This window comes from Lacerta agilis, chromosome 8 (assembly GCF_009819535.1).
Source record: "Lacerta agilis isolate rLacAgi1 chromosome 8, rLacAgi1.pri, whole genome shotgun sequence".
In the NCBI taxonomy this organism is placed as follows: Eukaryota; Metazoa; Chordata; class Lepidosauria; order Squamata; family Lacertidae; genus Lacerta; species Lacerta agilis.
Window position 1 is genome coordinate 54,277,311 of NC_046319.1, and position 27,801 is coordinate 54,305,111.

General features: G+C 47.8%; 1 protein-coding gene across 2 annotated transcripts; it reads left to right on the forward strand.

Annotated features, from left to right (window-relative positions):
* Positions 1-336: 336 nt before the first annotated feature.
* Positions 337-27,163, forward strand: HPCA (hippocalcin). 2 transcript variants are annotated; one of them, XM_033157568.1, is made up of 4 exons: positions 337-666; positions 18,817-19,215; positions 25,982-26,087; positions 27,015-27,112. In XM_033157568.1, exons 2-4 carry the CDS (start codon positions 18,838-18,840, stop codon positions 27,110-27,112), a joined length of 582 nt encoding a protein of 193 aa, XP_033013459.1. In that variant the 5' UTR covers positions 337-666; positions 18,817-18,837. The 2 variants fall into 2 exon arrangements, with proteins under 2 accessions (XP_033013459.1, XP_033013458.1); XM_033157567.1 differs by lacking the exon at positions 337-666 and having other exon boundaries at positions 18,838-19,215; positions 27,015-27,163.
* Positions 27,164-27,801: the final 638 nt, after the last annotated feature.

A 27,801-nucleotide genomic window follows, 5' to 3' on the forward strand; every position in this document is an offset into this window, starting at 1 on the left:
GCACCCCCCCTCTCTCTCCGCGGGGGGTGAGGGTTAACCACCCTCTTCCTCTTCGTTCCCCCATTTTCTCTCCTTTGCAAATGAGGAAATAGAAACATGTAAATCGCTCCCCCCGTCAATCAACCCCCCATGTCAATCAAAGCTCCCCTCTCAGCTGCGGGGGGGGGGTGGTAATTCTCGGCAGAATCCTGTAGGCTGGGCGCCTCTTGCGCCCAGTCGGACTGTACCATCCTGGCCCCGAGAAAGGGGAGGGAGGAGGGTTGCTCCGGGGGTGGGCACCGCGGGGGCCGGCTGCATTTGAAGTGGGTGGGTGAGAGGAGGGGGCCAAGCAGTGCGTGGCTCGCCAGGCAGAGCTCTGCGGGTGTGGGGCCCGGGGGGCGCCTGACGGGTGGAGCCTGAGGGGCCTCCCCTTTCTCTTTTCCCACGTTTGCATTTGCTAGAGCCCCGAGGACCCCCGCCCCGCCCCGCCCCGCTAAGCCCCGGCAGCGGGCGGGCAGCGCCTCCTTGTCGCCAGCGCCGCGGCTGCTCTGGATGGAGCAGCTGGGAGGAGGAGGAGGAGGAGGAGGAAGCCTGGCGCTGCTGCTGCTGTTGCCGCCGCTCGCTTAGGAGCCGCCTCAGCCGGAGCCAGCCAGCCAGGGAGCCGCCAGTGCCCGCTCCGTCGCCCAGGTAGGTCGCTCGGGGAGGCGGGCGAAGTTGCAGCCAAACGAGCCCTGGAAGGAAGTTGCCATTCCGCCCCCGCCGGGGGCAGAGAGCGGCCGTTTAGGAGATATTGCGCCGGGCGGCGGATTGCATTGCATTGCGTTGCACGTGGGGGTGAAAGGAACCGGGCGCGTCGGGTCCCCTCCCTCCGATGCAGGCTCCTTGCAGTGAACGAGGGAAGCCCTTTGGCGGGGGGATTCTCCCCAATCCATCTAGGGTCGTAACACTCTTCGTGGGAAAAGGGAGAAGGAGCTCTGCCCTGACACGCCTTTCTTCCCAACGCGGATCAGCGGTCTTCGTAACAGTTGCTTGCAACTGCGGCCGGGGGTGGGGAGGGGCTGCCTCCTGCACATGATGGGAACTGCATTGGGAGAAGGGGGTCCCCCATCCCGTAGGAAGCGCAAGAGGCCCCCCCACCCCACTCCCCCGAGCAGAGAAGGGCTAGGCTCTCCCACGGTTGCACTCATATGTTGCTCCTCAGTTGCAATTCATGGGAGGTGGATATTTTATTTTATTTTATTTTATTTTATTTTATTTTATTTTATTTTATTTTATTTTATTTTATTTTATTTTATTTTATTTTATTTTATTGAGAGGGGGTGTTGAAGAGGAGAAAGGCTGGGTAGAATGCATGTGAAAAACGGGGATGAATTCATGTTCCCTCCCCAGGTTGATTAGAAGCACCCGTTGACTATTTGCCCATGCACTGGTATATGGGGCAGGGGAGCAGGAATGGGGCAGAGTGACGGCATCCCATTTGGATTGCCTCACAACCCCGTGCGAAGGGAGAGGGCAGGAATTTCTCCATCCAGATGTGTTATGCAGCAGGCAGCCACCAAGCACCAGACGTTGCTCCTCCAGCCTCTCCATCCAGTGGGCTATACATGCCTTTATCTCTCATCTCCCTTTATTTCTTCATAGAATTGTAGAGTTGGAAGGGACCCTGAGGGTCATCTAGTCCAGCCCCCAGGAGCACCAACTCTCCTTTCCTGAATTTGAGTGCGACCTCGATATATTGCATTGTAGCATTGTCTTGAATATCCCCCCAAACTGGAAGGAGTTAGCTCAGTTTCTAACCTAAGCCCCCTTGCTCTGCCCTGTGCCTTACCAACTGCTTACAGTGTATGATTAATTAACTGATAGCTTTCGCTGGCACAAGATGATGTGTTGACGGCTTCTAACTTAGATGGCCTTTTAAAAGAGGGTTCAATCAATATTTCTTTTAAAACAAACTCCCCCAATCTTTTCTATCCTAGGGTTGCCAGACATCCCCGTTTCCTGGGGACAGTCCCTGGATTTGTGAATAAGTCCCCGGAAAAATTCCATCCCCGGAATGTCCCCAGATTTCAACTAATGTCCCCTGGAAATGCAGCGGTGGCAGTCTCAACAGCCCGGAGCAGTTGGCTCTGGCTGGCTTCAGGAGCTGCTCGGAAGTCCCCATATGATGGTGGTGCAGGGGCTCTAAGGTGCAGCTTCCGGGCTGCCTCCACCTTCCCTGAGCCCAGCAACTACTGTAAGCTGTTCACAGGGAGGATTCATGCTGCCTATCGGAGCTTGCGTGCAAGCAAGAGGAGGCAGGGATCTCTCAGTTAGGCAAAGGGAAGCCTCCCTTCCCAGCTGAGGGATCCCCGCCCCCTCCTACTTACACACAAGTAGGAATGGGATTGGGGCTGCTTCGGGGAGGCATCGCGCTGCCCGAGCCTCACAGCCCCTGCTGCTCTTGGCCCTCCTTCTCCGCTTTCCATGCCTGGCCCACCGCACACCGCTTCCCCACCACCAAAGAACCAACAACTCGGGCTGCCCAGTCTCATGGAGAAAGGAGATAGAAGCCTCGGAGGAAGGGGAAAGTTGGCGGTTGAGGTCAAGGTGGCGGCCACCCCTCTGCCACCACCATCGCTGCAGCATCAACGTCCCGAACATGTAGTATTTATTTATTTATTTATTTAAAGTGTCCCCGGATTCATTGAAAAAAAATCTGGTAACCTTATTCTATCCCACCTTTCTCCCACAATGGACCCCAAAATGACATGTGTAAAATTCCCAAGGGGTCCCGCCAGGCGCTAAACAGACCTACACCTGTTTGGTTTCAGCAGCTTCTTGTATCACATGCCTCCAGACCCAGCCCTTTGTTGCTGACTCTTAGCCACAGTTTGAAACCCACCCACCCCATGTTCAGAGGCAGTCTACCTGTGAAGATCTGGTGCCAGGAACAAAGAGTAGGGAAACAAACAATCACTTTTATGCTCTAGAGGAAGGTGTTGTCTGTGAAAAAGGCAAATTCCATGCTAGGGATGATTAGGGAACAGATCAAAAAATAAAAGTGCCAATATAATAATGAGCTTTTTGCAAATCTATGGTGCAGCCACAGTTGCAACACTGTGAGAAAGTTTTGGTTGCCAAATCTCAAAGGGGATATTGGAGAGCTGGAAAGGAGACTACGATCAAGGCTTGAGCTGCTTCCCAGCAAGGAAAGGTTACAACGTTTGGAGATATTCAGTTAGGAAAAAAGTAAATGAGGGTGTGTGTGATAGAGCCGCCTTCCTGAATTTGCTGCCTGGGACTGATAGGAGTTGTAGTCCAGAGCATCTGGAGGGCACCAGGTTGTAGAAAGCTGTTGTAGAGGAATATAAGATGGTGCATAATGTGGAGAAAATGGGGGCAAGGAAGAGGCTTTCCCCCCTTTGTCACAATTCTAGAACTCGGGATCATTCGGTGAAGCTGAGTGGAGAGGAAACAGGCAATAAGAAGTACTTCTTTGTGCATGACATAGTTGAACTATGGAACTCACTGCCACAAGATGTCATGATGTCCACCAACTTGGATGGCTTTAAAAGGAAATCAGATAAGGAGGAGGATTATGCTATTGGTGGCTACTAGTCCCCATGACTGTTCCTGGGAATCACAAGTGGAGAGAGTTCCTATTGTGCTCAGGCTCTGCTCGTGGGCTTCCAAAAAGAGGCATCTGGTTGGCTACTGGTAGAACAGAATACTGTACTGGATGAGACATTGATCTGATGTAGCAAAGCAGTTGTTGATGTGCTCGTGTTTTATAAGCTGCTGGTGCAAATTCTCCGTAAAACTGAAGTCACATCAAAGCTCCCCTCACAAGTGTTTAGGATTCTGTGCAGAATGGTGGTGGGTGGGGAAATAGTTAAAGGCTTCCAAAAGTCTCTCTCTCTCTCCTCCCAATATCTATGGGTATATGTTTTATGAAGGAGAAGTAGTCACGTGTGTGTTCCATTTTTCTAGATGTTTTGTTTTGTTTTACGCAATAACTGGCTGCAGGTGGGGGACATTTTTCTGGATGGATGTAGAGATGGATGCTTAAGGATGGAAAGGCCCCTCTCCACCTATGTATGGATACTGTTAACTGCTCTTCTTGGTAATCGGCTGACCTCTCTTGGGAAATGCTCTTTTTGTGGAATTTTTCATTGTAGATGGCAATGATTGTTTGGTGCAAGGATCTAGCTGGGTTTTTTTGTACTTAAGCCTAAGTTGTGCTTATGCTAGCAATGCACAATTGCAGTTTTTATTAAATCAAGGAGAAAGTAAGGTGACTGTAATGACTTTAAATGCCCTGGATGAAGGCTGAAAGAATCACAGGTGCTCAATTAGCCTGGCACCTAAAAAAATCTGGTGCTAGCACTTAGGCATCAGAAGAAGGAGATCCGCCCCCCACCCACCTACTCTGGATGGTTTGAGCAAAGCAGAAACCACTGAAAATACTTGCCCATGTTGATAACTGCAACTTGATTTACACATCAAGCAGAGTGAAGTGGTTCATTCTAGTGCTAGAATTCTGAAATGTGCCACTGCACTGCTTGGGAGATGACCCTTTAAAAAAAGGTGTGTTTTTAAATGCTCCATGTTAAAAAACTAAACTAAAACACCTCCCTGCTTGGAGAAAAACAGCACATCAAAGAGATGGGTATGCTAACCCTTTCTGCTTGGTGAGCTTGCTTTCTACACCAATAGCTTTCCAAAATTCTGTCACCTCATTCTGTGTAATGTGTTGAACAACTCTGGATTGTGGACCCAAAGGGCTGGTGTCAAAATAACATTTGGTAGCAAAGGGAAGAATTTGAAGCATATCCATGCAGTTGGTGGGAGGAGTGGGTCTCCAGAAGTGAAGTCGTGTGTGTGTGTGTGTGTGTGCGCGCGTGTGTGTATGTACACAGTATATGCGCAGTGCTTTTTTCTAAAAAAATATTTAGGGGTACTGTCATTTTAAGTCAAGAAAATCACCATTTTATAGTTCAAGTTGGGAAAAATAAATACAGCAAACGGACAAAAGTATTAAGATTAACAAAATATTTAGGGGTATGTACCCCTGCACCCCCCCAGAAAAAAGTGCGCTCTCTCTCTCTCTCTCTATATATATATATACATATGTGTACACACACACACACACACACACACACACACCTACACATGAATGAGATGATGAGATGGGTTATTTATGCAATTTCCCCCATAAATTTCCTGGAATCCTACTGGATCCTGCTTGTCGGTTTAACCATTGGAAAGTTAAGAGGATGTGAATGAGCAATTTGGATGACATTTTCCTTTGTGGATGTGCTCAAGGGATTGCGTCAGGAACTCCTCCTGCGAACGCCAAATGTTGCATTGAAGCAGACCCAGGACAGTTTTGGCCTTTGGGGAGAGTGTTTCCCTAGATCCTGCCGGAGAGGGCTGTAGCCTCCATGCTCTGATCTGGGTGCTTGCATAGACATCTGTCTGATCTTGCAACAAAACACTAGATTAGCTAGACCGTGGCTCTGCTCCAAACAGTCTTTCCTTATGTGTTGGGTTTTTTTGGGGTGTGTGTGTGTGTCCATTTTGAGCAAAGGGAATGGGAGTGGTGGTGAACCACACTGCACATTTCCTCTTCTCACCTCTCTTGCTCATTTCTTTTTCTCCACTTCCCCTCGCAACCCTTCTACGGGGTCCTCAAATGGGTTGCGGGGATTGGGGGGCTATGAATGCTCGCAGTAAGGATGACCAGTTCATTGCCTCTCCTCTAGCGAGCAGCCAAGTACACACGCCGTACCGTGGTCTCTTCCAACTCTATGATTCTATGATTCTATGACCTGAGCAAGTATCCCAAAAGGCAAGAGTATTGCTTGTCTAGAATCTTTTATTTTTCCTGCCCGCTCCTCTCTGGGGCCAGTATTGGGCATATTCACATGACCGGTGGAAAGTGTTTAGTATCTGAGATGATGGGGAATGTATGGCTCACGATCTGGAGTCTTGGACTGAGTGGGCAGTTTGCTGCCAATTGCTGTTAAGCTCTCTTGATTGAATTATTATTTTTTCAGTGCCTCAACCTCCTTCCTGTATCTCACCTTCTTTAGGTGAGTATTGGATTGTCATTAAATGTGGTGTGTCCTGTAGAGCAGATCCTGGGCAGTTCCAAAATGGAACATCACCCAAAACCCTTAATGGTGGGGTGTAATCAAGGATAAAGGTGGAGAAATGTAATGTAATGTGTTTGGGTTCCTGGGGTCTCCGAAATATGACCAGCCATTCAACTTTATTCGTTAACGTTGCCTATTGCAACTTTCGCTATGTGGCCAAGAGATCTAGAAACTTTTAACAAAAATGAAAGCTGAGATTCTCAGGATTCTTTGTGCCTCGTTCAAATATGGAAGTGCGAGGGAAGTTGTAGAAAGGAGACCTTGCAGAGAGGAAGGAAATTCTTCCTGTTCAATACCAATCCCGACTGACAGGCTTCCAGCACAGCTTACTGAGAGAAGATTACAAATCACAACTGTACAATAAAGCTTGGGGGGTGGTATGCCTATGGAACAAGGCAGCTGTAGAGCAGATAAAATTGCAGCACTTAGAGAGGTAAAAAAAACTGATCAACCTAAGCTGAATAAACTAAAGGTTTATGAAATAAAAGTGTCCTTCCCTGGGGAGAATATTCCAGAGTCAGGAGGCCACACCTGAAAAGGCCCTACTGATAAGAAATGTTTTCTTCATCTAGTCACAATCAACTGGCTGGGGATGGTGGGATTTGTAGTCGTAAATGTCTAGAAGGCACCAGATTGAGGAAGACTAGCCTAAAACAATGGCAACTAAGTTTGATTATGATCCCCAGAAAGTCTTAGAACAGAGCGGTGATGGCTTCTGGAACCTGGTAGCCTCCTGACAAATGCAATTTACATAATACCTGAGTTGTCAGCACATAGAAAATGGAACGTTGTGTTGTCCATCATTAGACAGGCACTTCCCATGAAAGTGGATTCAACTCTTTACTACGCAGCAGAGGTGTTGTGTTCTGAGTTGTCTGCCCACTAGGTGGTGCCATCCATCCAGCACTGGGTTCTAGAGCAGAAAGGCCAAAATTCCTTAAGATTGGCTGGAGAGAGCTGAGAGCGGCATCCTTACAGACAGAAAACAACAACAACAACAACAACAACAACAGTAGTGGTGGTTGTAGTAGTAGTAGTAGTAGTTTGGATCCTTGCTACGTTAGGAATTCATTGCTCCATCCGTTCAAAATCACGAACGTCTTCCTTGATTATCTTTTTAAAAGTCCAGATTATTGAGACTATAATTTCAGGGATAGTCTGCTGGAACGTGTTAGTAAAATATGAATGAACCATCTCTCTCTCCCCTTCTGTCTCTCCATGATCTTCTCTTTTGCTTTGCTGAAAATAAATTTCTGCTCAAAAGGGAGCTGACCCACTTCTGCTAAAGCTTCCAACACAAACATTGCTCAAGACGCATTCTTCCAGGGTGGGGCTCCGGGTGTGGGGGAGCCTTGTCTAAAGGATGGCCCCCTCCACATGTGATGAAAGAAACCCTTCTCCCCCCAGCAAAACCCTGAGGGAGGCCAGGTATAAAGGAGGAGCAGGCTTTGGCTACTCCTTCCAATGGTTACAAGGAGGAAGAGGGATCTTGGCAGTTCCTTTCCTCCACACCCTAATCCTGAAAGGCTGCCTCTGCAAAATAATAATAATAAAATAATAAATAAAATCCCCTAGCCCCACACACCCCTGTGAAAGATCCAGGAGTCCTTCACTGATCATGGTCACCAGAAAGACTTTGGCTTCATAAATCAGATCCCTGTTTTGTGCAAGCAAAGCCCCACACATCCCTGCTCCTGGATATGCTCAGCATTTCCAAGTCTGCATTTCTGCTTTGAATATATATTTTTAAGTTTGGGGTGTGAATGGGAGAAAGGATGTGAGCTTTCTCATGCAGGTAAAGCATGCACACATCCAAAGACAAACTTCTGGATATTGTTTTGCATTTAAATGACCCCTCCAGTGCACAGAGTACCTCATTGTTTTGGAGTGCGAGCAACCAGGAATGAAAAATGCAGGCCCATCCCTGTGCAAGGCCAGGGAAAGGAAAACCATTTCAGGTTGTTGAGTCTTGTAAGAACAACAGAAAAACCCTGCTGGATCAGACCAAGGCCCATCTAGCCCAAGCTTCTGTCTCCATCAGTGGCCAGTTGAATGTCTCCAGGAGGACACTAACAGAGTGTGAAGGCGGCAGCCACCCACTCTTGCCTCTCCCAGCATCTCACATTCAGAAATAGAGCACCTCTGAACACAGAAGTTCCATTTAGCTGTCAAGGCTCATAGTTGCTGCTCTGTGGACCCATTCCACGTATGCATTTGTGCAAGGAGAGCCACGGCTTTGGGAGGGGCTGCCTTTGCTCAGTGGCAGAATGCACATGGAAGGGTCTCGATTCAGGCCCTGGCAGCAGGTGATGGGGAAGACCCATCTTTGCCTGAGACCCTTAAGAATCCCTGTCAGTCAGTCAGGCTCAGTGGACTTGTACTTTTGCAGCTATTCTTCTGTTGGTGTGTTTTAAGGAGGCATCTTGTGATAGCAAGCTAGTAAGTCTCTTGTGTGAAGCACTCCCTTTTTACTGTCCTGCTGCTGTGTGCAGGAGACTGGATACTGGGGTGGTGTCATCCCCCCACCCCCTGCCCCAGGTTTGGTTGGGAAGCATCTTCTCCTGAGGATCTGTTGTGCCACTGTTAAATCTGACAAGGTGGGCTGCCCTTGAACCCTACGTGTGGACTTCCTGTGTGTACACGCATGGGTCTTCTGCACACAGTGCTGAAATGGGTGGTCAGCTTTGGGTGTGACTTAAGTTGATCAGCCACTATTGCAAGAGAAGCCACACCTCCATCCTTCCTGAAGATGCTGTGACTGATTGCAGCTCTCTGGGTGAGCCAACCAATCACTGGTCAGCAGCTTAGAATGTCATTTCCTGGCATCTCTGGTTACAAGGCTCTCAGGCCTGGGAAAGGTCGCCAGGTGAGATTTTAGAGCAGCCTTTGTCCACCTGGTGCCCTTCAAATGTTTTGGACTACAATTCCCTCAGTCTCAGCCAACACATCCAGGATCTTTGGTTCCTGGTGAAAAACTCAGTGAACGTGACAATCTGGTGTGTAGCTGCTACAAAAAGGCAAACTCTCAGGGGAAAGGTGCCCTTATCTATGCTGTGGCCATACTTGAAATACTGTTCTCAGTTTTGGTCCTTCCATTGTAGATCTAGGGCGGGGGTCAGCAACCTGCGGCTCCGGAGCCACATGCGGCTCTCTGACAGGTTTCCCGTGGCTCCAGCATGCCCCCTTTCAATGCCCTTTCAATAATAATTAAATGGTTATCGGCAGGGGGCAAGAACCAGCCTGCGCGCCAGGCGCTGCCAGCAACCCTGCGGGAAGCTTTCCGGGCAGCTTTCCTGCACTCGTGTCGCCGACCTTTTCATCTCTCTTCTCCCACCTCCGGTGCGGCGGCGAAGTTTTTTTGGCCCGGCGGGATGAGCCTTCCTCCCTCCTTCGCGCCCTGAGGGCGGGGGCTCCCTTCGCCGACTTCCCTGGGTGCAGTCACCCGCTTTCGCCCCATGGAGAACCCGGCGGGCGGCAGCACCGTCCCAGCTGTAGCGCCCGCGGAGTAACAGCCCCAGCTGCCCCCTGCAGCGGGAGTGAACGGCGGGGATTCGTCGGAGCAGTCCGGCGGCGGTGCCGAGGCGCTTTCTGTGCCGCCACCAGGCTCCGAGGTGTTGCCAGAGAGCAACGGGCCGGTGCTTCGCCAGCGCTCGCTGCGGGCGGTGTACGTGCTCAACGACAGCCCCAAGGGCGGCTCAGGGGCCCGGAGCCCCGAGGCCGGCGCGCTGCAGTGCCTGGTGCGATTCCCCCCCCCTCAAACCTGTTTTTTGCTTTTTGGCTTTTTGCCTTGCTCTCCCATCCCCCCTCTCTTTTTCTTCCTCCCCTCCTTTTTTAATCCAAGGGGGGAAATCCCATTTTTAAAACAAACAAACAAACAAACAAACAAACAAACACCCCCACAGCTGCTGCAACCACTCTATTTGAATTTTTATTATTACCCTTTTCTCCCTCTATCCCCCTTTTTCTTTTCTCTTCCCCTTTTGTTTTTGTTTTCAAAAAAAGGAAAAAGAATAAAAAGATTTCCCCCCTTTATTTTTATTTTTTAAACTACTACATATTTTTAATAGATATTCTCCCCACCCCACCCCACCCCAATTTATATTTTTCCACCCCACTTTTCCATTCCCAGCCCCATCTGTTTTCTACCCCGTCTCTTCCTTTCTCTCTTTCCCTTTGTGTCCCTCCCTCTCCCTTTCTAAACCAAATTCCCCCCTTTTTTTCTTTTTTTCTTAGTTCGCTTGCCAACCTATCTTAGAGGGGGAAACCCTCTCTCCCACCCACCACACCCCCACAAAACAACTTTGAGCTGAACTTTGAGGGGTGGCCAAAAAACGGGGGTAGATCACTGCTGAAAGTAGATCACAGTTTCTTGGGAGTTGGCCACCCCTGGTATAAGACATGTAACTAGAATAAAAAATTTAAAAAACCAAGCAAATAATTGTAATAACTACTGTAATAAAGCACTGCTATAATTATATATAATTTCCCTAAAATTTTGGTTTCATTCGCCTTTCCGTGCTGAAATGTCACAACCTGAACGACCATGGCTTGCCCCCCCCCCAGTTTTGATCCTGGGTACGCCCCCGAGTCAATGCAAAAAAGTAAGAACTTATTCTTGTTGTTTTTACTAATTATACTTTGCATTGGCTCCTATACGTTATTTATTATTATTTCATTAAGGTAAGAAACAACATATGCAGCGTTATATTTGTTTTAAATGTCGCAATGGTTTTGCGGCTCCCAGTTTTTTTTTCCCTTTGGAAACGGGTCCAAGTGGCTCTTTTTGTCTTAAAGGTTGCAGACCCCTGATCTAGGGAATGACAACCAAAATGATCAAGGGGGCTTAGACAATTCTCCTTTGATGAAAGTTTTCAGCGTTGCTGGTTTGGGTGCTTTTGAGGAAATGGGGGACATGGAAATGGGGGACTTTGTAAAACCTAAGAAGAGTCTTCTGGATCAGTCCAGCATCCTGTTCTCACAGAGGGCAGCTGGATGCTTTTGGGATAACCACAAGCAGAACATGAGCACAAGAGGCTCCCCTCCCTGGTGGCTTCCAGCAGCTGGTATTCAGAATCATTAGTGCCTTTGGCTGTGGAGGCAGAGCTTAGCCCTTGCGGCTAGTAGCCATTGGTAGCCTTCTGCTCCAAGTTTTCCTCCCTCTTTCACAATGGTGAACTCCGGGTCATCATCCAATGGGAGCAAAACTGGGCAGTTAAAAGGAAATACTTATTCACACAGCACACGGGGAAACGGTGAGGTTTGTTCTCACAATATTTGGTCAGCTTAGACCATTTAAAGGGGATTATTCAAAATAATGGAGCATCAGGCTGCCTATGGTTACTCGTTATGATGGTTATGTACCACATCCAGGATCAGAGAGTGTGCCTCTGAAGACTAGTTGCTGGGAGGATGTTGCAGTTGTGCTCATGCCTTGCGTATGGTAGGCTTCCCAGAGGCATCTAGGCGGCCACTAGGATGCTGGACTGAATGGGCCTTTGATCTGATCCAGCAGGGGCTCTCTTCAACAGAACAGAGGGGAAGAATATGCCTTTATATCCACTGCATGTATTTAGTTATAACGGTTAGTTAGTTATCCTTCCCTTTCTCCAAGTTTCATCAGTGCAGGGTGCACAGATCTCTCCCGCCACAAAATGTTTGTTATTGCACAAGAACCCTGGGAGCTAGGTCAGGCTAAGTCACATGGCTGTGTGGGGATTTGAACATGGACCCTCCCCAGTGTTTGTCTGACAGCAGCCAGTTCACCACACTGGTCACTCGGCAATGGAAGGAAGCGAAGGCAGCCCCTTCTTCCTCTGACTCCATTCACTTGCGATGACAGTTGGGGAGACCGACAAGGAAGGAACAGAGGCAGCAGGATAGAGCCAGTGTGGCGTAATGGTTAGAGTGTCAGACTAGGACCTGGGAGACCAGGGTTCAAATCCCTGCTCAGCCAGGAAGCTTGCTGGGTGACCTTGTGCGACGAACCTCCACTTCACACTTTCCCCTTGTTACTAAGTGAATTTCTAATTTCTCTGCCTGTCCAGCGGCCGTGGCCGGTTATATCCTCTGCTCTGGGCTTCAGGGGTTAAACTCTTCTTTGCCTACAGTTCCGTGTCTCTCTTTCATTAGATCCCTCACTATATCAGTTAGCTAAGCCCTCTTAGCAACTCTGTGGCAATACCAGGGTTTCCGCCCACTAGCCCCTCCTGAGGGAACTCCAAGACACAAACTATCACCCTGCAGGTCAGTTTTGTCCTTTCCCTGAGTTCACTTCCTCATGAGCATACATAGCTCGCTGGACCAAATGAATGACGATATTTTCTTAGCTCAACAATAAGAAGTCTTTATTTCTTTCAGAACATAACGGTTTCAGTAATGGTTTAAAAGCTTAGTTTCATAACAGTGTAAACTCTTTCTTTCAGCATCATATACACATCTTCAACGTATCCTAACCTATCCTAACCTACCCACCACTATCCTGGCCCCACGCCCTCCTTCTTCCAGTCACCACACACACTCTCTAAAGGCTGCTCCCTCCTTTTTAAAGAGCGGAATGTCCCGCCTCCCATGAGATACCTGCCACTCAAACTGGGGTGCCCATTAACTCATAAAACACCATGGGTTTCTGAAAATCCCTTAACTTAGATCCGTTTCGTTACTGCCTCTTAGTCTAGCCTACCTCACAGAGTTGTTGTGGGGATTAAATGAGGAGGCGGGGAACCATATACGCCACCTGGAGCTCCTTGGAGGAAAAGGTGTGATATAAATGCAGTAAATAAATAAGGTATGAACAGGATCCTTTCCAAGCAAAGCCGACTGTCTGCCTTGGTGGTGTACGGTTGTTATGAGTGCCTCTTCTGCTCTGGCCCCTCTGCTTGAGAATCAAGTGGATTCCACTCCCAGTTAGATAAGGGATTCTGGTTTCTCACCCTGCCCACAAACAAACACAGCTTCCCACTTCAAGGTCCCCTTAAGCGAAACCTTTCCATCTGAAGGGAAGTATCACTGCCATTAAGAGCAGTTTAAAAATGCATCAAATCAGCCACAGCCATATGACAAGAAAGAAGAAGAAAAAAAACCACAAGGAAATGTCCACCCACACACAGAAGCCAGGGTGGAGCATGCTATAATTTTTTCCTGCCTATGGAAACCAGTGGAAGAAAAAAGGAGAAGTCCAAAGTGGTGGTCGGCTTAAAAATGAAGCGACAGAAAATGTAACTCCTGCTCAGTCATACATTCTATCTCATCCATTCCAATGGGATTTAAATGTTTCTAAGACCTTTCAGAGCTTCTGGTGTATTCTTAGGAATGCTAGAAGTTTGAAACTGTCAGATTGGGAAGAAATAAAGACTCTGTACGAACTCCTCCCTTTTTCTCCCCTGCCAACCATGTGAATACAAAGGAGTGTCAAAGGCGTAGAGTCCTGTGTTTGCAAAAGGGTCGCTCTTAGCGTGGATGAGGAGGAGCAGCCCTTGGCCAGAAATTTCATGGTGGTGGTGCAGAATCGCTGGGAACGATAGACAGCCTGATTCATTGACATGAAATTTTATAAGGAATTTGGAAGAAGTACCCTGTGCTTTGCATTCGTTGACTAGAATACTGGAAAATGGATTTCTTAACCACAGAACTGGGCGGATTAGAACATGGCCTCCACTGTTTCCTTAAGTAAATGGGCTAGAGACGTGACTTTTGTTTTTTTATATTCAGGGAATTGATTTATTTATTTATAAATAAATATTTATATACCGCCATATCATTCATAGAACAAACTGAGTTAAAATAAATTAAAACCAAAAGAATTTAAACGAACATCAGTAGAAGAGGCCTAGAAATATATCTGTGAGGCAGGTCAATTCTAGGTTTAAGAGGGCACTGAGGAAAGTCCCTCTTGGGGTGTCCCCTCTGCTATGGAGGGGAGTTTGAAGTTGCTTCTGGCAGGCAGTAGCAGCACGAGGCAGCTGGGCCCAAGCGCCCTTTATATTTCCCATAATGCCCTAGGGCAACATTCGAGGGCCATCTTGGGACATTTAATGGGGCATAGGTTGTTTGGAGTTCTGGGCTGGAAAAATTATCTGAAGGTGGGAGAGAACAAGGGCCGGCATACATAGCAGGCCAAGGTGGCTGCTGGCTCTGGGTTTTCCAGTAACCATAGGCAGCCCAATGGTGAAGGCAGCTCTAGCAGTTGCCGGGGGCATCCTTCATCAACCTGGTGCCCTCCAGCTGTTTTGAACTATGGCAGCCTTGCTGAGTGGGGCCAACAGGAGTTGTAGTCCAACACAGATGGAGCGTGTGGGGTTGGTGAACACTCTTCTGGCATACCCTCCCTCATAGGATAGTTGTGAGGACAAATTGGGCAGGGGGAGTTCTTTGGAGAAAGGGCAAGGCTGAAAACCTGGCTAGATGAACTAACAAATAAATGAATCATCCCCATTCTCCATGGTGAGCTTGCAGGCTCCCTGCAGCTGTTGTAACATCCCATCCATTATCAAAATGGGGCTTTCTCCATCCTGGAGTGCTTCTTAGTTTGGAAACTGCTTTGTGTCCCCTCCTCCCCTCCTCTCTGGTCTAAATATGTTTTTTGCTTTTAGAAGGAAGCTGCTGGGCAATGTGCTGGGCCCTGACCATCCAAATGGCGCCCTTTTCCTTCTGGGCCGGAACATGGACCCAGCCTAATTGCATCTGTGCTGTCATTCTCCTTGTGCAGCTGAGCTTGTATGAAAAATTGCGCAGCTGCGGCTGCTGTAAGGAATAGATGGAGGGGAAATGAATCCGGTCTTGAGAGCTTTCTTTTTTCCTTCCCCAAAAGGCAGGCTCATCTGATAGCTTCAAATCAGAGATCCGGTTTGAGCAGGGGTGGAAATAAAATGTGATATTGTATAGCTTTTTCTTTATTTATTTCTTATCACCCTCGGCTGATAAGCCAGTAGGTGAGAGAACAGGCTATGTTTTTGCAGAGAGACAGTCGCTGCTTATTTGTACTGAGTTGCAGCCTCTTTTGTTCCAAGCAGCGTACAAATGTAATGAAAGAGAAAGGTTTAATTTCTGCAAAGAAAGACACCGGGGGATCAGGGCTGTGTGGAAGCTTCTTGCAAAGCTGACTCTAAGCCAAGGGTGTGGGTGTGTTGCATCTTTTGGATTAAGCTGTGGTATGCATTGTGCACTTTGCACATGATCAGAGATGCTGTCTTCATTATTTCTTCTTCGCGTTTATTCTAAGGTTGAGCTGTGACTCAAATTAAGCTCAGTGACAGAGACTGCAAGCTTTTGGGGCAGAAAGACAAAATTAAAGGCAAGGTGAGGGAGGAGGCTGGGAGAAAGAACAGCATTGAAATGGGAGGTCCATCCAGAGACATGTATCAGGAATGTGGAGGCCTTTTAATTCAGGACTGCTGCTTTGGTGATGGGAGAAACCTGTTCCCTGAGATTCATGGTGCCCTCTTTGAATAGTGTCCATATACTGTGGTACGTTGGGTTACAAACACCTCAGGTTACAAGCACTTCAGGTTACAGACTCCGCTAACTCGGAAGTAGTACGTTGGGTTAAGAACTTTGCCCCAGGATGAGAACAGAAATCGTGTGGTTGCAGCGGGAGGCCCTGTTAGCTAAAGTGGTTCCTCAGGTTAAGAATGGTTTCAGGTTAAGAATGGACCTCCGGAACGAATTAAGTACGTAACCAGAGTTACCACTGTATGTAGCAAGCCAGATTCTATTAATTTGAGAGCAATTACTAGATCAGTCTTAGTCAACCTGGTGCCTTCCAGATATCGCAGACTACAGGCTGGGGCTGATGGGAGGTGTAGTCTGGGATATCTGGAGGGCACCTGGTTGATGAAGACTGTTCTAGAGGCACAGTTGGAAAACACTTTCCCCTTCACACACTTCCCTACCCCCTCTTTCTGCTAGTAATATGTGGACCTTTCATGAGGTCTCTATGGGCCTTTCCACACAATGGCTGTGTTCAAAAACCTTGGTGGACCACAGTTTGTGGAAACCAAGCCTTATGAGGAACGGTGGATGGAGCTGGTTATATTTAGCCTGGAAAAGAGGAGACTGAGAGGAGTATGATAGCCACCATATAGCCACCAAATATCTCAAGGGCTGTCACATGGAAGATGGAGCAGATCTGTTTTCTCCTGCTCTGGAGGGTAGGACACGGACCAATGGATTCAAGTTACAAGAAAGGAGATTCCGACTAAACATTAGGGTGAACTTTCTGACAGTAAGAGCCATTTGACACTGGAATGGACTCCCGCAGGAGGTTATGCACTCTCCTTCATTGGAGTTTTTAAAGCAGAGGTTGCACTGTCATGGATGCTTTAGTTGAGATTCCTGCTTTGCAGGGGGTTGGACTAGATGACACTTGGGATACCTTTCAACTCTACAATTCTATGATTCCCATGAACACAGAGGTTGCTCCTGCATCACTCCTGGCATGGGCAGCAAACCACAGATCCCTCGCGTAATGTTGCATCCAAACTGCAAATTAGCTCAAACAAACCACCTCTGGGAACAAACCTTGTGGGTTCGTGTCATGGCTTGTTTGGAACAAGACAAACTGCAATCCCCATTTCAGACAGAATGGTGGTAAGTGTGGGATAGTGACTTGTTGCTCCCAAGGGCATAACTGGGGAAGGGCATAACCGGACCAGTCTTTGTGTGCTCAGTAAACCATTAACTTTAGCAATAAACTGTGAAACACCACAAGGATACTGTACACAAGAATAAAAATAAGATGAGTAAAAACAGATAAACTTCCATGGACCATGAGTTCCATCAGACAGGTAGGTACCTGGTCTGAGCCACTGTGCAATAAATCTCTGGCACAAGTGGCACCACAAAGGGGGTCTCCCTAGATGATTGCTGGGAATGGGCAAGTAGGGAGCGAGCAAGGTGATACTGCAGAGAGCCTGGTCCCAAATTCTTTAGGGATTTATAACCTTAAATTTGGCCCAGGAGCATTCCTGCAGCACTGGTGTTAGCTGTGGTATCCCTTGATGTGGGAATGCAACCAACGAGGAAGAATGTGATCTAGCTACCATTTTGTAGCTGTTGCAGGTTCCTTGTTGGTGACATCTGTGGAGTACTTTGTGCACACATCGGGGTCGGGAGGAGGTTTTAGTATTTGCAAGACGATGATGATTCATGTATTGAATTTATGTCCCACCTTTCCTCCAAGAAGCTCAAGGTGGCATTGTACATGGTCCCCCACCACCCACATTTCATCCTCACTACTACAACCCCGTGAGGTAGATGAGGCTGAGGAGGTTGCAAATGAGCCACAAAGACTGGATTAGAGAAGGCATAAACTTTACTGAACCACGTGTTGCTTCCCACCAGTATACAAAATGGAAATGAGTCAGATCTTAACTTCCTTTCCCTGCTGGTGCCACCCAGAACTGATTCCCCCCCATACTGACATTTCTAAATCACTTCAGTTCCTGTTCACGTTACAGAGGTAACCTTGCAGTGTGTGTCTGGGAATGGAGCAGGGATCAGACACAATGCTATTTGTACCAGAGCAGATTCCCAAAATGGTGAGCCACTCACCTTTGCTGCTGTTTATAACTTAGGGGGGGAAGGCCTCCCTTGACAGTAGCACCTGGCATTGCTACATCCACAACTTGGAACTTAGTTGACTGATGTCTAAGTGGCAGCAAAGCCCCTTTCCCCAAATTTGGTTGGTGCAGCTGCTGCGCCCCTCTATGGAGAAGCATGACACACCAGTTATCCCTGCTTTGGTCACCTCTAGGTTGTAGTTCTGCAATCTGTCATAGGTGGGGTTGCTTTTTAAGAAGAAGAAGAAGAAGAAGAAGAAGAAGAAGAAGAAGAAGAAGAAAAGAAAGAAAGCTCTGCTGACCTAGAATATTTATTCCTTTATTTTGTGGCATTGTTAGGTCACCCACCCACCAGGTCCTCTGGGCAGGTTACTGATTTCAGCAAATGGGGAGAGAGAGAGAGAGAGAGAGAGAGAGAGAGAGAGAGAGAGAGAGAGAATAAAAAACAATATCAATGCATTATTAATATCATGTTTAATAATACTCCTCTTGGCAATTAATTATTTCAGCTTTCAGAGTTGCTTGTGTTCTGTGTAAGCTGGATTTATCAGAAAATCTGATAAATGAGCACAGAATGTGGATTCCTGAATATCTGAGCTTTCATTTAAAATAAAATAACATAAAATCAGAAGTTACTTTAGTTTCTAGCACTCATGTTTGTGTATGGAAGTCCAAATAAAAATTAAAACTATTGTGTACTTTCCTGAGGAATGGACAAAACGTAGGAATGGGAGAGAAAGTTGATTCAGTTCACATTTAAAAAATTGCTCTTTCTAAAACATGTGAACTGAGACAGCTTTCCTTCAAAATTCACAGGTCTCTCTCTGAATTTTGCAGTGCACTTCTCCAACCATGTAATGTGTATGAAAAGGGTAAAGTGTGCATAAGATGCACATATAAAATGCATTGTGTTAAGGAGAATTGCTTAGCAAAAAAATTGTAGGTTCAAGGCACAAGCTGGTGTGGAAATGTGGGGAAATGGAAAACTGAAAGAAACTAAAATTGATGCATTTGCCCAGCCCTATGTGCAAACTGTCTGCTCATTCAGGGCTCTTTTTTGAGCAAGTCCTGGCAGGGTGTAAATGAATGTTGGTACCATGGGCAGCCGTTCCATGCCAAACTCCCTCTTGCTTCCTGCGTTTCAGTTTTAAACCTCCAGTCCAACCATGGGGAAGCAGAACAGCAAGCTGCGCCCAGAGATGCTCCAAGACCTCCGGGAAAACACAGAATTCTCTGACCTGGAGCTCCAGGAGTGGTACAAAGGCTTCCTCAAGGACTGTCCCTCCGGCATCCTCAATGTGGAGGAGTTCAAGAAGATCTATGCTAACTTCTTCCCTTATGGTGATGCCTCCAAGTTCGCTGAGCACGTCTTCCGCACCTTCGACACAAATGGTGATGGCACCATTGACTTCCGAGAGTTCATCATCGCCCTGAGTGTCACTTCGCGGGGGAAACTGGAGCAGAAGCTGATGTGGGCTTTTAGCATGTACGACCTGGATGGGAACGGCTACATCAGCCGGGAGGAGATGCTGGAGATTGTGCAGGTAACCTTTGGCCCTCCCCTCCTTATCCTTCTCTTTCTCCTCCACACAGGCTCTCCAGCTCCCCCCAAACTTTCCCAGCCATGTCCATAAAAAATACCCCAAGCTCCCTTCATTGTTTCCTGCTTCCTTCAGTTCTGGGCAAGGTTTTTGTATTTCTGTCTTGAAGGTTATCGCTTAAGAAAAACCTATCCGATTTCAACATTGATCTCTTTACCTCTGAAAGCTTTTGAAGTTGTTATTTATGCGGCTTACTGCAGCATTTGTAGAACTTACAGTGCTTGGTAATGTTGTCCTAGGAGCATTGTCACGCTTTGCTGGTTTTTAATCTATAAAAAAGGACATGAAGGTCGAAAGATTGGGAAAGTATTGCCTAACAGAAAGTGGATCAGTTGGGTGTCATTCTAGAGTGAATATTTTGAATAATTTCTTTTATGTGATTGACAGGCGGTAAACCGGAAGTTGTTTTTATTTCTATTCTATTCTATTCTATTCTATTCTATTCTATTCTTTTTTCCCCTTCTGGTGTTTTCTTTTCTCTTTGTCTCTTTGTTTTTATTTAGATTAGATTTATTCTGAAAAAGCTTTAATAAAATCTTTTTTAAAAGGGGGGGATGTGAAACTGTAAGTTGAGAAAGAAATTGTAACACCAACAGATTCATGTTGTACTTAGACAGCCCATATAACTTTGGGGAAAAGTGAAACGTGCTTGTGAGCTCATTGCAGACCAAGCTTAGCACTGAGGGCAAATGCTCCAGCTCATCCACCTCTAAAGCAATCCCTGGGTGTATCAGAGCATCTGCCAACACTCTTCCCTCCAGCTGTTTTGGACCACAGTTCCCTGGTGCCTGGGGCTGCTGGGAGTTCCTAGAATGATAGAATCTTAGAGTTGGAAGGGACCCCGAGGGTCATCTAGTCGGAGCAGAAACCCAGTCAGAGCAGACTGTCCATGGGTGGAACATGCAGAGGTGCAAAAGGCTATTCTGGTGTCTCGACTCCAGGAATGAGTGAATGATCCAGATGCACCCAATGCAGATCCTCAGTCTTAAATCAGGCTTCTGGGAAGGAGGTGAGACCAAAACAGCAAATCATGCCGAGAAATGACAGGGAGACTCCTCCATGGTGGGAACAATGGGCTCATAGGAGCACTTTCAGTGATGAATTTTGTCTGGGAATTATAGTCTGAAACACTTAGAAGGTCTCAGATAGGCAATGGAAGTCCTAATTACTTATAGTATACTAGAGGCAGAAATAAGGGCTTGAGGATGCATGTCATGAGGTGGGGGGAAGAAAGAAAACTTTCCCCTGCACTACATTGGGAGGTGTCAAGTGAGAAGAAAGGAAAACACATGCTTCTTCTCCACTCTCCAGAAACATTATCTCCCCCAATATATAGCAATGAAATGCTCATTTTTAGGGTTGGCTGGAGGCTTGAACAGGAGCTGAGAATTCACTGCAGCACTTGATGTAGTTCTCATCTTGGTTGGGATTATTTCAAGCAGCCTTTCTCTTCCCACCTACCACTCACTGTTTGAAGGGAAGTGTTGACATTGTCTTTTTCAACCCCTAAGATATGTAATTCAGGAGGACCAAAATAGTTCTGGATAATTGGACCCTAAAACTCAACGGTTTCAGAATTGCCCCCTAATTAAAACTGACCCTCACTGCTTAATCAACTAAAGCCATATTTGGTTAATATGCTGATTAAGCTGATCAAAGCTTGCAGTCCTAATTGAAGGAGTGGGCAAATCCACTCTTGAGGGGTAATTAATCTTGAGTGTGTGCCATTGGTAGTGATGATTTAATCTATGCTTCAGTTGATTAATATACCAAGCTTTAAGATATGTATTTAGGCTGTGTTTATCAACAGTATTTGCAGTGGCCCAGAGGTGTGGGTGGGTGGGTGGATGACCTGTCAGTGAAGCCCAGGGGTTTTTGCCGGATTTGTAGACAGGCCTTTCCTTCGTGTCTGTCTGCCTCCCTTCTTCTTTTCCACTGTGTGTGTGTGCCTCATTCTCTTTCTCTCTCTCTCTCTCTCTCTCCCCCCCCCCCCGTCATTCTCTAAGCAATGCTGCAGATTTAAAGGAGGATACGCCCGACAGAGGAGATGGGAGAGCTTCTTTTCATGGAGATTCAATCGGCAAAGGGAGCAGATTAGCTGGGGTGAAGGGTGTGACTGGCTTGCCCCTCATGGATCCCTCTGTGCCAGGGCACCTGGGGCGCCTTCCTACTCTGGCAACTGCTCACTCCACCCTTCACTGCCCACTAGACGGGGGGGGGGACAGGAGAGGTGGAACAGCTGTTCCATTTCTGTGCCACAACAAGATGAAATGAGACCTGGAGGCTTTAATCCCGACCAGTGTCAGCAAGTTGAAGGAAGCCCCCCCGCCCCCGTCAGTGATTTGAATGGGAAATTAGGCCCATATTGTAAGATGCAAAGCTACAGACCTCTCAAAGGAGCCCCAGGGCACAGTTGTAGAAGAGTCCGTCCTTAATAATTCTGTTAGCGCTCTTTAAGCAATTTTTCAGAGGGCTTTGCTGGATTTGTCTTGCATGTCTTCACAGCTACTCCCCAAAAGATGTCACATCTTTACCTTCACCATCATTATTCCTGTTATTCCTATTCCCATTTTTCAGGAGTTGGAGCTGAGACTGAGGAAACTAGGGACACAGTGAGTCTGTGGCAGGCGTGAGGCTTGGACCCTGTCCTGATTGTGCCCCACCCCCCTCGGTGCCTTTTGGTTTCATCTTGGCTTTTACCTCATCATCATCTAGATAAGAACTAGATGTTATTCAGCAAACAGGATCCATTTGCAGGGAAGGAGCAGAGAGGGATCAGAAGTGCTGCTGAAACACCACATTTCTCCATCCTTTGGTGGTTAAAATTTGGAGGCCTCTTGGGACACCATGAAGTTACCCCTGACATCTCAGGAATACTCTAAATGGAACTCAGCTGGAAAGGTCTTTAGTAGGAAGGAGGCTGAATTTCACAACACCTTCACCAAGGCTGTTGCAATGGAGGCTTTTTGTGTGTTTAGGACAGCTACAGTCTGGGAGCAGAGACACACTGAACCCCCGACAGACGGGGCAGGTTGGAGCAGGGAGATAGTAGAACAGAAAAGTGCCATACACCCCCACATTTCTCCACTTTGTCCCCTCCCAAAGCTACTTTTCTTTTCTTTTTTAAAAAAGTAGACTGCTTCAGGGACATTAGTATACACATGTGACACATTAGTGCAAACCAAGGGCTGTGTACACACGACCATTTACTCTGGCTCCAGTGCGCTCCCACCACAGGGGTTGGATGCTGAGCATGTGTGACGTTAGCCACAACCCTGTAGTCTTTTGAGAAATATCCCTGTTTGATAAGTTTTTCCTCAAGCCAGCTTTCATCTGATTTGAAAACACAAACCATGGTTTATGGTGAGGTGTGCATTGTTCAGACAGTTGTTGTGCATGCGCAAACAGCAGCTTTGTCGGAAAGGAGTTCAGCTGGGATTGCAGTTTGGGGAAACAAATTGGGTCATGCGCATTGAGCAAAGATGCTCCCATCCCTTCTCTGGTGTGTACAGCAATGTGCAAATGCGGCTTGAAATGCAGTGTGGGGGGGGGAAGCAACTTCACTCCATTTTAAGCCATGACTGTGTTCATAGCCTAGATCTCTCTCCAAAGAGCAGCCCTGGTCCTCAACAGCTTCCTGGGCTGTGCCCTGGTAAAAACAGGTGGTGGAGCCTGCAGGTTCGGTGGGTCCAACTCTGGTGTCTTTCACAAACTGATGCCTCCCAGATGTTTTGGACTGCAACACACTGGCTGATGGGAGCTGTGGTTCAAAACATCTGGGCACCAGGTTGAGGAATGCTGTCTTACACCCAGAAGAGAACCAGGTTTGATTTCAGCCTGCTGCAGCTGTTGTTCTGGTTCCGTGTCTTTTCAAACCACAATTTACTTTGAACATTCCTCTGTGCAGCCAGAGTGGGGGAGGGAGCAGAAACCCTTTGTAAATGAGCTTGCCTTTGGGGATCCCTTTTTATTCCACTCTGACATGCGTTACGGTTGTTTTTGATCCCATCTGGGTTAAAGCACCTGCTTTTGGGGAGAGAACAGGTGGGTTCCCCACAGAAAGCAAGAAATAGTCCAGATTGCTTGGAGGCAGCCGTGAATCTTTTAACTGGGTCTTGGATATTTATAAATTGGAGCTCTAAAGTGTCCTTGGCAGAGAGAAATTGGAGCACCTGGGAGGGTGGCTTCTTCTTCTTCTTTTTTGCAGGTGAATTAAAGCTGGGTGTGTTCCAAGATCAGTCGAGGGTCCCAACTACCCATTCCTCTTGAGAGGTAGAAAGAATAACAACATCCCCTTTCAGGTTGAAAACCCAGATCTGTGAAGGATCCAACCGTCTGGGGCTGGTAGGAGTTGCAGTCCAGAGCAGTTCAAGAGCACCAGGTTGGGGGAGGCTGACCTCGTAGCAAGTGGTGCTGTGAACTCAGAGACATCAGTGAGGGAGTTGCTTCAGCCAGGTGTTGGAATCCTGGATTTCAAACCTTTATCCAAGATGTGGGAATTCACCTATCTGTAAAATGGGAATGACAAGGGCTTGCAATAATAATAATAATAATAATAATAATAATAATAATAATAATATGCCACATAAATAATCAGTGATCAGAAATCCTCACTTATTTTGGTTTGGTTTGCAGTATCGTGGCCATTTCATGGTTGACCCTGGCCCCTGATCTGTCTATCCGGAGGGGCTTTAGTGGAATTTGCTAGGTACTCACACAGGGCAATGAAACATCGTGAGGAGGAGGAGGGCTTGTGCCCTACTTTTCCTGAGGTTGCTTGGAAGAGTAGCCAAGGAGGCTTCCTTAGAAAAAAGAACTCAGCAGGGACTTCCCAGGAAGCATCTTACGAGGTCATGGAAATGCAACACAGACCAGTCAACTTGATCTCAGTGGCAGCTGGCCTGGGGAGTCTGCCTCCCTCCAGATGTTGCTGCACTCCAACATCCCCTGGACGTTGACCACGCTGTCTGGGGCTGATGGGAATTGGAAATCCCCACACAACACCCAGAGGGTGCCAGGATGGGAACATTTCCTCCCCACCTCCTCATACTAGAATTCAGGGTCACTGAGCTCCAAAAGCAAGTCACTTAACTTCACACAACACACAGCCAGCTTGTGGAACTCACAGCAACAAGGTAGTGGTGTTTGGTCAGTCGCTTAGACTAAGGGTTTGGCAAATTCACAGAGGATAGCCTTTCTGTTAACAGCTGTCTGAAGAGGTAGTATAGGAGACAGATGGGGAAAGTGGACATCGCCTCCAGGTTCTCCTTGGAAGCTTTAGGATGCATCTGTCTCCAGCTGCTGCAGGATGCTGGTGCAATGCCTGTGTTCTTACTGAATTTCCTGCCTAGCTTTCTAATGCCCTCTCCTGGTGGCAGGAGAGTATCGCATGTCTGCTTTAAGGGTTGCTGCTGCTGCTGCTGCTGTTAGCCTGGGTCTGCCCTCCTGGACTCTGACCTTGCCCCATGCAGGGCAACCATGCAGAAGGGGTGGGGTGGTGGTGGTGGTGGTGGGGAGACTGACAGAGAGACAGAGACACTTTCCCATCTTTCCTTACAGTTTGTTTTCCTCCCCACTGAATCCTGTCCTCAATGTTTAGAATATTAATTACCAGTTTCTCCAACCACGCAATGCACACAGCCTCCTGGGAAACAGCAGGCCTGGGTAAAAAAGAAAAGAAAATTGCATTATTTTTTAAATGCTGCTTTTTTATTTAATCAAGTCTGCTCTCCTTTCTTCCTTTTGGCCTTCGAGCGCTTGGAGATTGCACAAACGTAGTGGCATTTCTTGTTGACTCTTACCCAGGGGGCCTCCACCACTCCTTAGAGAAGCCTGCCCTACCCTTGGTCTGGCTGGGGCTGGTGGGAGTTGTTAAGCATCTGGAGGGCACAAGGTTGGGGGAAGCTGGCTTAGGGCAAGGGATACTAGGGTGGGGAGAGGATTAGACATGTATTAGATGTGGGAAGCTCCGGAGCAAAACCAGGATACCCAGAGCCGAGCAGATGGTGCTGGCAGCTCTTGAGTTACCAGCGTCGCCCAGTTTGCCCAGACAATGCTGGGGAGGTCACAGGATGCTCTGGAGGGCCCCTCCCTGTCAATCCCTGCCATCTGCACTGTGCTGCTAGCCTGGCACGCAAGGAGGCTGCTGCATTTCACATGCTTTCTTCTGACCCGTGGCAGGAATCTTTGCACAACCTGAAGATCTGAGATGGCCCTGCCTGTGTGTGCTAGTGTTGCATTGGGAAGGTTGGGAACGTTTTTGTAGAGTTTCTGGCAGACCTTATCGTAGGGGCAGCCAATGTGACGCCCTGCAGATATTTTGGACTACAGCTCTTGTCATCGCCAGCTAGCAAGTCCAATGGTCGGAGATGATGGGCGTTGGAGGGAACCATGTTGGCTTGCCCTGTCTGAAAATATGAATTCAGATGTGTTTGGAGTGCTCAGCTGCCTGGAAAGGGCAGCCTTTTCCCCTGGAAATATCTCCCCTCCCCACCCCACAACAATTTCAGAGGCTTGGGGGGCTGGTTGTGACTATGCACTTTTAAGAGGAGCCACTTTCTCCATTCTGCATGGCATTGTCCTCTTTATCGATCTGCCTGAAAGGCAAAATAGAGCTCAAGAGGGAGAACTCCTTGCTTAAGTTGACCGTCCCTGCAGGGCTGCAGCTCGGGATTTGTGTCTCAACTGGTTCCCTGCTCCTTCTCCGCAGGCCATCTACAAAATGGTCTCGTCTGTGATGAAGATGCCTGAAGATGAGTCAACTCCTGAGAAGCGGACGGAGAAAATCTTCCGACAGATGGATACCAATAATGATGGTAAATGAAAGGAGAGAAAGATTAAGAGGCAACCATCATCCTTAAATCCAGAGCTCTTAGATGGAAAGGCAGGCATGCTGATTAAATATATCAGTTGGGGCGGGGGGGGGGGGGAGAGTGACAGGAGGATGACCCACACAGTGATTTGGCAAAGCTGGAGGTCAAAGTTGGCAGGAGGCAGGGAAGGAAAGCCGAGACGCCTTCCTGCTGCAAGGACAGGTTTTAGCATCTGCTTTGCATGCAGAAGGTCCTAGGTTCAATCCCCAAATGTATCTCTGTGTAGGATTGGGGAATGCTCCCTGGTCTGAAGCCTTGGAGAAGGAAGATCTCTTCCTGCTAACTCACCTAGTGGTCTAGATGGTTTGGACAACAACTCCCATCAACTGCTGTGAGTGCAGCTGTGAGATAGATGATGGATGGATGGATGGATGGACGGATAGACAGACAGACAGACAGATAGATAGATAGATAGATAGATAGATAGATAGATAGATAGATAGACAGACAGGCAGACAGCTCTGGACCCTACATATAAATATAATGCAGCAACCTAAGGAAGGCTAAGCAGGTGCTCAGGTGTGGTCACTGGCTGACCTTGGAGTCTTGCCATGGGGAAGAGGTAGGGTAATAAACAGTAAAAGAAGAGGAGAGGTGACAGGAAAACTCCACATGCTTCTTGTGATGCTGAAAGATGAAAATCCAGCCTATAGAGAAAGGTTAACTGTGCACTATGTTGGACAAATTGGACATGGCAAATCTTCGAGGTCAGGGAATCCCATAAAAGGTGGGGCTCCTGGGAGTCCCGTGCCTTCTCTGTCACCTGTCACAGGTATGGGCCCTGATCCCCGGTCTGCCGCAGCCAGTCCTGAGCCCGTGATGTTCTAGACTCGCGTATTCATTTTGCTCTCCCCTGTCTCTCCTCCCCAGGCAAACTGTCCTTGGAAGAGTTCATCAAGGGCGCCAAGAGTGATCCTTCCATTGTGAGGCTGCTGCAGTGTGACCCCAGCAGCGCCTCCCAGTTCTGAGTGCCCCCCGCCCTGTCTTCCCTGTGCAGCAGCAGCAGCAGCCGCAGCAGCAGCAGGTGGCAGGACAAGGCAGCTTTCGGAAGCGGAGGCGGCTCCATCACCACCACCTCACTTGGCTCACGGTCTCTCCCCTCCCCCAAGGAGGTGACCAGCTTCCCAGTTCTCCCCTTGGGGTAACGGACATGTCCCCAAGGAGGCAAACGGCACTGCCGACGTATTTCTGTCTTCTGACTCACAGGTTTCCTCTCTCCCCCTCCCCTGAACACTGTAGTTGTGTGTGAATGTGACACTGGTGTTGGGGTGGGGGCTCCTGCGTGGTCAGGACAGTGGCAGCAAGAAGGTGGAGCACACAGGCCCAGCTCATTTCCAGAGGTGTTGGCATTTGGGTTTTGCAAACTGTTTTCCACACCTGACTGCTGCTTGTGATGCACTATAACTGTGACTGCATGTGTGTGTGTGTGTACGTCCTTAATTACAGGAGCAGACTATGCTGCCTGCGGTCCAGTTCAGCCTCCTGAGAACCTTGCACTGTCTCTTTCTGTAAAGCAAGCCCTCTGGGATTTGGGGCTGCCAAGGGAGACTCTTGGGAAACTGAATGAAATCTCAGAAGGAAGAAGGAGATGGGGGGGGGGAGAGATGTTAAAAGATACGATGGGACAATGAGCAGGACTAGCAGTGGTCATTTGCTC

Excerpts from the sequence above, each read along its gene's own strand:
- HPCA (XM_033157568.1), top strand. The coding sequence starts at position 18,838 with ATGGGGAAGCAGAACAGCAAGCTGCGCCCAGAGATGCTCCAAGACCTC. Across the intron at positions 19,216-25,981 it reads AGATGCTGGAGATTGTGCAG|GCCATCTACAAAATGGTCTC; the intron begins GTAACCTTTGGC and ends CCTTCTCCGCAG. Across the intron at positions 26,088-27,014 it reads GATGGATACCAATAATGATG|GCAAACTGTCCTTGGAAGAG; the intron begins GTAAATGAAAGG and ends TCTCCTCCCCAG.